Source organism: Lagopus leucura, unplaced genomic scaffold (assembly GCF_019238085.1).
Source record: "Lagopus leucura isolate 7727_CA_CO unplaced genomic scaffold, USGS_WTPT01 Super-Scaffold_100106, whole genome shotgun sequence".
Classification (NCBI taxonomy): Eukaryota; Metazoa; Chordata; class Aves; order Galliformes; family Phasianidae; genus Lagopus; species Lagopus leucura.
The window spans coordinates 129,584-139,489 of record NW_024962325.1 but is presented as its reverse complement, the minus strand read 5'-3'; the positions used below and the strand labels follow the sequence as shown (position 1 = coordinate 139,489).

The following is a 9,906-nucleotide window of genomic DNA, read 5'->3' as shown; positions in this document are numbered from 1 at the left end:
GTGCGTGCTCCCCAACTCTCTCCAGCAGCTGCATTTTCACACAGCAGCAACGTATGGACAGTTTTGGGACCTGCTCCCAGGGGCTGCTGGTGGGTGATGCCTCATGCACCGCCACCTGCAATGGCTGCAAAATGCCGCAGAAGGCCAAACCCATGCAAAGCTGCATTTTCAACTCTTCAGTGGTGCAAAAAGGAAAAATGAAGTTGCTTATGGAATCATCCGTGCTGCATCTTGGAGCACAATTTGGAGACCAAAAGCAAAACAGAAGCAGGAAAACGCTTTCAGATTGGCACCGAGATGCCCGCTCAGTGCCAGGCTTTGCAAAAGGTGTTTGCAAAGCAGCAGTATCTCCTTGCTGCTGCTGCTGGGTTGGGTTTCAGTGTGCAGTTGCACTGAGGCCAAGTTCCTCCCATTTACCTTTACAGCCCACAACAGCTATTTCCCATAATATCCCACGCTGGCGATGTCAGGCTGCATTTTGAGGCACCTTGTCCTAACTCTGACAGAAATCAGCACTGGAAATGGAAAGATTTGTTTGCAGGAATGCAGGGACCCTGTTCATCTGCATCATCCAGGATGCAATCTTAAAGGTGTGATTAAAAGAATGCTGGCTGCTTGACTCTAAAATTGTGTTTTTTTCCCCAGTGTGCTAATGGAGTTATAAAGGGGTTGGGTGGAGGGGGAGATTTCAAGGCATAAAGCGAATCCCATTTCTTTAGGGCTTTTTGCCTCTATCTTGGCCAGATCCCTGTGATAGGGCTGAATCGAGGAATCCTCAGTTCCAAAGAGTTTTTCCCTTCTTGGCAAAGGTGCCCACTCCGGTTGCATCAGGCTGAGAGTTAAACTGGTTTTTTTCTGGGATGAGGACAAACTGGTCCAGCCTGTTCTTCCCAAAGGCTGCTGGATGGGGAGCGACTTCACCCCAAGTGCCCTCAGATGGGCTTTGGCAGCCCCCTCTAGATCCATGTGCAGCTGTTGGACCTCCAGTAGATGATGTTTGGGGCATCCCCAGAGCCTCAGCAACTGCAAAGCGGAGGAATTACAGCACACCCCACCTGCACAAAGCACCCAGCATGCCACTCTGCCCTGGGAATGGGGTGGATGCAGCGTGGGAACCAGGGCGCTTTGCATGCGCTCATTTGCTGCATTGCATCTGCAAAGTTGCATCTGGTGTATGCTGAGTTTTCCAAGCAAGCAACACAGCAAGGATGAGCTGGAGAAATGAGTGCGTTTAGTCCTGTTGCTCAAAAAAAATAAACCCACCATAGGCATAATCTGCATTTCCAGTGACATGGGGTTGTCTGCATCATGCGCAGCAGCAGCAGAACTTTGCGTGGCAGTGGGGTTTGCAGTGAGGAAATGGGCAGTGAGCTGGGCTGGGGGGTGGCAGCCTTTTGAGGTGCAAGGTTTGCTTTGCACACCCGGCCCAGCATGGTGCAGCAGGAAGGGGTCACAGGGTGATGCCACGGGGTGGTTGGGTCTCTGAATCCCGCAGGGGAGTGCCAGCAAAAGGCATTCCTGCACCAGCTCCATCCCCCTTGCGTGGCTTTTGTTGTGCATGAGTTTGACTGCACAGGGTTTGGTTGTGAAGGGTTTGCTTATGGGTTTGCTAATTTTATCTGTGCACAGTTTTCATTCTACATTGTTTTCGTTGTGCATGCTTTGGTTGTGCATGACAATTTCTTGCAGCTGCTCCCCATTGCAGGCCTTGCAAGGAATAGGTGCCACAGAATCACACCAGCTGTACTCAGTCAGCACTGAGGAGCACAGCTCATTTAAGTGCTGCCCACCACAGCAATCAGCTTGCTCACTCAGTTTTCCTGCAAGCCCTTTCCTGGCTGCTTGAAGTTCTCTATGACCTTTGCATCTTTGCAGAATGCCCCTTGGCAGAAAGGAGTAGGTAAGCAAAGCCCTTTGGTTGGGCAGGGGCATGCTCTAGTTGTGCAGCATGGCTCTGCTCTTCTGTACTCCCCCTGACCTTTTGCTTTCTCCTCTCTAGGTGTTGCTTTGTTGTTTTTTTTTTCCTCTTTCTTCTTTTGCTCCTCTATGTGCAGTTCCCCACTGCTGTGTGTATAGTGTTGGGATGTATTCAGGTGCACTCGCATGACCATGCTGCCTCATTGCATCAGCACCTGTGGTTCTGTCCAGCTATGCATTCAGCATTGCACAGAGCTTTGTGGGTGCAAAACATCCCTTACAATTTCACTGCCACCACTGCTGGATGCTATGTGTGCTATGCGTTTTGTAGATGCATGCATTGCCCTGTAGGTGCGTGCAGTGCATTTGGTAGGTGCAAAGGCGTGCAAACAGCCTGCAAAAGTTTTGGCATTTGGGGACCACTTTGCCAACTTCTGTCTTTATTGCAGCTTTTGCAGAGCTCTTTTGGGTGCCCAGCAGGAAGGCTTTCAGTCCTTGCTGTGAAGCTTTTGGGATGACCTCTGGAGAAGCTCAGAAGCTACGATTTACTGTTAATGATTATTTTCCACACATGAAAAAAAAAACAAGAAAAATTAACTTGAATTTGCATTGTGGCAGCTGGATTGCTGTTACCCAGCCCTGAGAAAACAGACCGGTTGGGGCCAAAGTCCTCTCTGCTGCACTGCTCTTGTTCCCACATACGCTCCGTGGGTGCAAGGCAGCAAGCAGCAATGCCATTACCTGCAGGAAAAGATGTTTTTGGTTCTATTGAGTCACCCAAAGGGCACGGGTAGTGATTATATATTTTTTGCTGGGCTTGTCCATCCGGTTGGGGCTGGGACTGGCCTTGCAGCCACCGCCTGCGTTTTCAAAGAGGCGTTGTGCAGAGGTGTGGCGGCGGGGTGTGCCGAGGGGGGGCTTTCCTGTGCTGGGAAAACACAGCCCTACTGCTGATGAAACAGGTGAGGTTGGGGGAAATTTGTAGCATTAAATGCATGTGTGCATGGGGTGGCCTTTGCGTTGCTTTGACTTACTGGGTCTGGTCTGTATGTTGCTTGGAGGGTGTTTGGGGGGGGGGGTGGTGGTTAGGATGAGACGTGTGGTGAGTTTGGTGCCGAGATTTGCTGGGCCAATGGGTGTGAGAGTGGGTTGGCAGTGATTTTGCAGTGTTTGATTGGGGTCAGGAGGCATTGCTGTCTGCTCCCAAACATTCCGTCTGTAATGTTCTTGAGATTGGGGGGGGGGGAAGGACTATCCTCCTCTGCCTGGAGCCAGAAACCAGCAGCTGCCCTGGGAATGGGAAAGAGATGAGGCTGCAAATCCTGCACATGGCACCACATTGCAGCTTTGGGGAAAATACCCTCAAAATAGGATTGTGGTGCACTTCATGTGGATAGCAGCTGCATTTTGGGGGCTGCAATCTGCAGCAAATGGTTTAGGGGTAAGAAACTTGATGAGAAAATACTTTTCTCTTAGAAATTTGGGGACACACTCTGTAACCTCCCCTGCACTCCCAGTTTTGCTCCAGGCTAGACTGGGAGGTCTTTTTGCACAAATGATATGCTCAGCAGTGAGAGGGTTAACAGGGCTGCAGCATGCAAAAGGGTTAAAAGTCAGTTTGGAGGGGGGCGGGGGGCAAGGGGGACCATATCCAGATTGGATTGGTAGCAGCAAGGGTGTAAATCAGCGATGCTTTGGGAAAAGAGAAGGGAAAGGGGGGGGGGAACTGCCCAAATCCCAGCATCCCTCGCTGCCCAGCACTCCCAGCTCCGCCAGCCCCAGCGCCGCCTGCCTGCGGCCCCAGCTGGGAGCCCCCAGCCCAACCATGGGGACCTTTCTATGGGGCTGGAGGGGGTGTGGGCAGCCTTAGGGCCCCCACCTCCTGCTGCTGCCCTCGCTGCCATCCTGCTTGGCCGATGCGGACACAAAGGCAGAGGAGACACGGCCTTCCCAGGTCAGCACAGCCCTCTCCCCTTCCCCCCTCTTCCCATTCCCTCTCTATGTGTACTTGCGCTTATGTGACCCCATGTACCCATAATCTTAAATTTATTGAAGTGTGGTGGCCCTTCTGTAGGCAGGAGGTAGCCTCGTACCTACTCTCCTTTTGCAAGCAGTTGGGGTTTGCTGCAGGAAAAAGCTTTCCCTTTCTATTTATTTATTGTTATTGCATATAGATATGTAGGGTTGAGAATAGGGAGGGTGGGAGGAGGAGGAGGATGCTGAGCGTTGGCCCTTATTGCTGCTGCACAGTGCCATTCCTGCACCCATTTCTGTCCTAATCCTCCCTGTTTTCTGCACTGTTTGCAAATCGTGCAATGCTTGCGGGCCCCCCACATGTAAGCACAGCATTGGGGTGCTGAGCACCAACTCCTGGAGCTGTGTTGCTTTGGTGGCGCAATTGAATTGCAGGGTTTGCACCCACGCATGCCTGCATTGTTTTCTAGTTTATTTTTTTCCTGCAGATTTGGAAGAAAACGCCCCAAATTTCTGTAGGGTTTTGAGCAGCTCCAAAGCTGTTTGTGATGTTTTTTGGTTTTTTTTTTTTTGACAACAAGAAGGGCTTCTCCTTTATATATAATATTCCTCAGTGGTTATATTAATGCATGCTTTGCTAAGGTCAGCAAATACAATGCTTGATGCTAATTGCACTTTTCCCCGTTTGTGATTTGGGGTTTTTTTGGAGGGGGGGGTTGCACTGGAGGGCATGGTGTGGTGTATGCTGCAGAGACACAAAGTTTGCAAAGGAGATGGAGGTGTGTTTTATTTCTGAGCTCTGTTTCGGTCAGCCTGCTGGGTGTGCAAAGCAAGATTTGCCCAAAATATTGGGGGAAACAGAAAAAAAGAGGAAAAATAGGGCAGAAAAAAAGGCTTCTTATGATGTGCTGGCATGTATGTTGGCAAAGCAGTTCTGCGTGGGGGAGAAATGAAGGCAGCTGGGGACTCAAATTTGTTGTCATCTTCAGCTCTGATTTTGGGAATGCTCTTATGTTTAAAAAAAAAAAAAAAGGCAAAAACATTTTCTGCTTTGTGTGTTTTTTTTTTTTTTAATGTCTTTTTAAGCATCATAATTCTGATTTTCACTTTTTTTTTTTTTGTTTGCAGATTTTTTTGGGGTTGTTTTTTGTGTTGCATTTGCACTTCTCATGGTGTACGGTGGCCAAGGAATGAATTTTCCGGTTGATCAGAGATACTGAAAAGCAAAATAAAAAGGAAATTGGGAACAGCACAGTGCTGAGGCTGTGGGTTCTGCCTGGAAACACAGCAGAGGGATGTGTGCCCCAAAAAGAGCCACTCTGCAGCAGAAATGCAAACATTTTTCCCATCTTTTTCCCATCCACCAAAGCCTTTTGGTAACCGTGAGCTGATAAGAAAAGGAAAAAGTGTTGAATTCTGAATTTTCATTTGGTTGAATTTTGGGTGCAGAAAACCTCAGAGTGATAATCTGGGGGATAAAATGCCTCTTTCTGCCTTATTTCACCCACAATACTCATTCAACATCCCTTTCTGGCTGTCATCACTAATGCTTGGCCCCAAGATCCCGGATTTGAGTACTTGGAAAGCACAGGGCAACTCTTCCCCGTTGCACTCATTCCTAAACGGAAGTTTTAGAATCGCTTAGAGGCCCTTCTGTCTCTCCACCTCACTCTGGAAGTGTGAGGATTTCTACATGTGGCCCTTAAGTGCATGGGCCCAACTGGTTCTCAAAGTGCAGCTGTGACAGGCACCTCCGTGTAATATCCAATGCTACATATTGTCTTAGACCCAACTGGTGCTTAAAGCAAACTCTGCTTGCGCCTACTGTTGAGATCCCCATCTTACATTGTATTATAATGTTAATATTTTAACACAAGGTGTGGGTGATGCTCTCCATGAAAATGCTCCCGGTTTTCCAACTTCCACCTCTATTTTTTGGGGTGGAGCAAAGCTCAGCTTCCCAAGGGCAGCCCAGAGGTGGTAGTGGGAACACAGGCATGCGTCCCACGGGCAGGAGGAAGCAATAAGGAGGTGGATGAGGAAGCAGCAGCGGATCCTTATTGCTGCCTACACCCATTTTTATGGGTGATTTATGGGCTGGGGCTGGAGCACTGCCTGCTGCCGTTCTGTGTGTTTGCTCAAAGAGCTGCCTTTGGGATCTCAAGGTCTGCACCTGGATATCCTTTTGCCAGTGCTGTCACCTAGAACTCAAGCCATGCACTGACCCATTTGTACTGGCAGGAATTGGGAACCTGTGGGGTGGAGGCCCCTTTTTGCCTGCTTTTCTCCACGAAGGGCTTTGGGGCCGTGTCCTGGGCTGGCAGCCGCCCCACCAGCTGGGACCTGTCGCTCGGGCACAGAACTAAAAATACCAAAGCTGGGTGCCAGTGCCGGGAGGAGGATGCTGCCTTTAGCAGCTGGCCCTGCGTTTGTGGCTTTATTTAGATCCATCTTTATTTATTTCCCCCAGTTGGGAGGGAGACGGGGCTGGCTTTAAATCCATTTTTCTGAGATATCATCCCAATATTACACTGGGTTTCCCCGCTTGTCCTATCCTATCTGGATGTATTTTCTCAGCAAGATGCCTTATTGAGAACATGGGTAGGAGCAGCGCTGTAATTTCATCTTACAGAGATGCAATTAAACTTCATGGTTGGGCTGGAGCCCCATGATAGCAATGGGAAAATAACTGTCCGTGGGACACATGGGCTGATGGGAGCTTATGTCAACTGTCAAAACAGTAACTGACCTTATAGTGGGATCAGACCTGGGCTGAGCATCACATTGCCATCCTCCTCCCTGAAAGCAAGAAGCATTCGTGTGCTGGACCCAGGCTGCAAGCAGAGCTGTTCCCGGAGCATCTTTTTCTGGTGTCCAGGTGGCTTTGTAATCCATTTTTTTTTTTTTTTTTTTTTTTTTTTTTTTTTTTTTGTGAGGCACTTCTTTTGGGGGTGTATTTTCTATTGAGTCTTGATTTGTGTCCATAGGGATAAACTTGGAGCTTCTCATCCCCAGTGGGGTGATATGAACTCATAAAGGGGGGAAAAGGCCAGCTTGATGCTTTTTGGGGTATTGCAGTGGCATTGGGCCATGCTTCCCATTCCCACAGCACCCATAGATGTGCAGTCCAGGGCTTGGGGTTGCATAGGGCACTTGTGCACATGGGGAGGATTTGCTACTGCTGTTTGCAAAAGGTTTTGCAGCTCTTTTTGCAGGTGAAATGTAAAACTGAGTAGCTTGCAGCATGGTGGTGGTATCTGTTGTTCACTGGGTAGTGGCAGCTTTTGGGACCCACTTGGGTTTTTGTGGGCTTTGGGATCTCTTTTGTTCTTTGCAGGTCTTGGGGACCCATTTGGGTCTTTGCAGCTTTTGGGACGTATTTTGCCCTGTTGTGATTTCTCTCCCATTGCACCCTCCCTTGGTCTCAGGATTCTGCCCTGCCCTTCCACTTCCTCCTGGTGACCTTTTGGGGCATCTCGTGTTACTGGAGCAGACGAACCATTGATCGCACGGAGGACGTTTGGCACTTCCCACTCCCTGAGCATGGCTCAGTCCTTCAGGATGAATACCTGAAGCTGGGAGGGGACGGAACTTGGCCATGCATGGGTCAGGTTGGCCATATGCATGCGTAAGATTGATCTGGTGATGCAGTCTTGCTGTGCACCTGAGAGCATTGTTTCTGCTTCCTTGCAAGGTTTTGCAGCACTGGAGCAGGATCTGATTCACTGTAGGGTCCTGGGGGATGTCCAAGGGATGAATATGAGGTTGCTCTATCTTCTGAATCCATTTTTCCTTTCCTTTCCTGCAGGAAAGGCTCAGGGAAGGGCCCAGGTGGAGAGTGTGGACCCCCTGTGCCATGGCTTCATCCCAGCTGCCCCCCTGCCCCACAGTAGGTACTGTCCTTGCTTCGCAGCCCCCCAGCGAGCTTCCCCCTGGTGAGGAGGACCTGGGTGAAGCCTTTGACTTCGAGGACAGTGACGAGGAGGAGGACGAAGATTCAGCCACTGAGCCAAGCAGGGGTGCAGTGCTTCAGGCCCCTCCTCGCAGGCACCGTGCCACCAGCTGCAGCACTGGTGAGGTCCCATTGTTTCCCAAGTGTCTGCTTTGGCTGGCCAGGCTCATGAGCTCAGCCACTAACCTGATTTCTCTTTGCTTTCTTACCCTACAGAGGGGCTGGTGCCGGACACCCAGGAAGGGTATGTGTAGTTCTGGGGAGAAAATGCGATTTTGGAGGTCACCCCCTTCCTTAGCATGTCCCAGCCTGGTGCTGTGCCTCAGTTTTTCTATTGTATTTCCATTGCTTCATTGCTGCTTATAAAAGGACTGGGGGTGTGGGATCTGAGGTTGAAGCACACAAGAATTTGGGGGGTGTTGCAGGGGGATTTCAGGGTACCTGAGGTGGGTTTTCACACAGGCACATAGGGGGAAGATACAAATCTGACAGCGAGAGGCATGTACAGGATGCAGCAAAGTGGGGAAACCAAGTCCAGCTTCACTGGAGCATCTTTCTCTTCATCTTCAGCTTTGTGTAGAACAAAGATTTAAAAAAAAAAAAAAAAAAAAAAAGCCTTTTTTTGACACTTGTGCATCAACCCTGTGTGGTTTTTTTTTTTTTTTTTTTTTTTCTGGGCCAGCCCTAACCACAGGGTCTCCAAGCCCCAGAGCAGCAGGCTTTCTGCAAAGCACTGCCTTTTGTTTGTACTTTTTTTCTTCCTTTGTATCGAGCTGCATCCCTCCCTGAGGGGACTCCCTGCTTTTGCAGTTTGCAGTTCAGCCGGAAAGCCAGAGGCATTGACCTCACATCTTTAACACGTCAGCTTTTCTGCCGGTGCAAAACTTCCTCCATAGGTTGCAGCTGAGTCTGCACCCTGGGTGAGGTGGGGGCTTAATTTTGCCAAATGGGGGTGAGCCCCTCGTGTTGTGGAGTGGTGGGGTTTGGGGCATGCATGCACAGTGGGGACTTGTGCAAGCTCCTTTTGATGTTCTTGGGGTTTTGCACTGATGGTGTCTTTGCCCTCCCTACAGGCTGCCAGAGCGGGTGAGCAATGGGGAAGCCTGTGAGGATCCCCATGACATCAAAACCCAGACCTGGAAGAGGAAAAGCGGCCACCAGGGTGGGTTAAAACACCTGGGGTGAGGGGGAGAACACAGCTCTAACCCCACATCCCAGCCTGGCTGTGGGATTGGGGAACAGTTTCCGCACCCTAGCCGGATTTTTGAGTCCTGATGGGGATTTCTGGGGCTGTTTCCCTGTTTTTTCCCTCTCTCAAGGTGATCGCTTTGAGTTCACGGCGGCAGAGGACGATGTGATTTATGACGACGTCGCCTGTGAGAACCTCGACGCCAACCAGGATGGTAGGAACAGCCCCAGGCCCTCTTCTTGTTGGGGCTGTGCACCCATTTCACAGACGGGCAAACTGAGGCCGTGGGAGCAAAATCCACATCCTGTACTGCTACAAGGGTCCAAAAAGGAAAAAAACAGCAGAAAAGCAGCTGGGATGATGGGGTTACAAGTCCATAGGGAAAAGCAGGATTTTGTCTAACAGGGCGCAGCCTGATCTACGAGGACGTGCAGCGTGGCGAGGAGCTGGGCTGGAGCTCCAGCGAGTTTGAGAGCTACAGCGAGGAGTCGGGTGAGGAGAGCAAGCCAGAGGCTGAGCCAGCCAAGCACCGGGCCGCCTTCCAGCCCAAGGTGAGGCTCTGTTAATTATTCTCATCTATCGATTTTATTTTTTTTTTTTCCCACAAGTTTACTGGACATGTCTCAGGGCTTACTCTCCACATGCTCTCACATGATGCACGATCAGCATAGCGCTGCTTTTGGATTTGATTTCTCTATTTTTCCTTTTCCTTCCCCTTTTTTATTTTCCCTTTTGCATCTCAACGCATGGCTGCTGCTCCCTGCTCACTCCCCTTCCCTGCCAGATTATGGGAACCCACTACCCGTATTGTGCTGCTTTGGAACGATTTCATGGCTTCTCTTTTTTTTTTTTTTTTTTTTTTTTTTTTTTATTT

The 9,906-nt window shown here is 49.9% G+C and overlaps 1 protein-coding gene across 9 annotated transcripts in view; it reads left to right on the top strand.

The window, feature by feature from the left end:
- Positions 1–426: 426 nt before the first annotated feature.
- Positions 427–9,906, top strand: part of ARHGEF10L (Rho guanine nucleotide exchange factor 10 like) — a 24,211-nt gene continuing 14,731 nt past the window's right edge. For 2 of the 9 annotated variants that reach the window (XM_042887689.1, XM_042887688.1), the window contains exons 1-6: positions 429–590; positions 7,700–7,964; positions 8,060–8,087; positions 8,917–9,005; positions 9,163–9,246; positions 9,438–9,583. In XM_042887689.1, coding sequence (XP_042743623.1) covers positions 522–590; positions 7,700–7,964; positions 8,060–8,087; positions 8,917–9,005; positions 9,163–9,246; positions 9,438–9,583 — 681 coding nt within the window. In that variant the 5' untranslated portion in view covers positions 429–521. Of the gene's footprint in view, positions 591–2,631; positions 2,880–3,676; positions 3,872–6,526; positions 6,770–7,319; positions 7,503–7,699; positions 7,965–8,059; positions 8,088–8,916; positions 9,006–9,162; positions 9,247–9,437; positions 9,584–9,906 lie in introns of those variants that run through there. The other 7 variants (XM_042887691.1, XM_042887698.1, XM_042887693.1 and 4 more) reach the window with 7 other exon arrangements.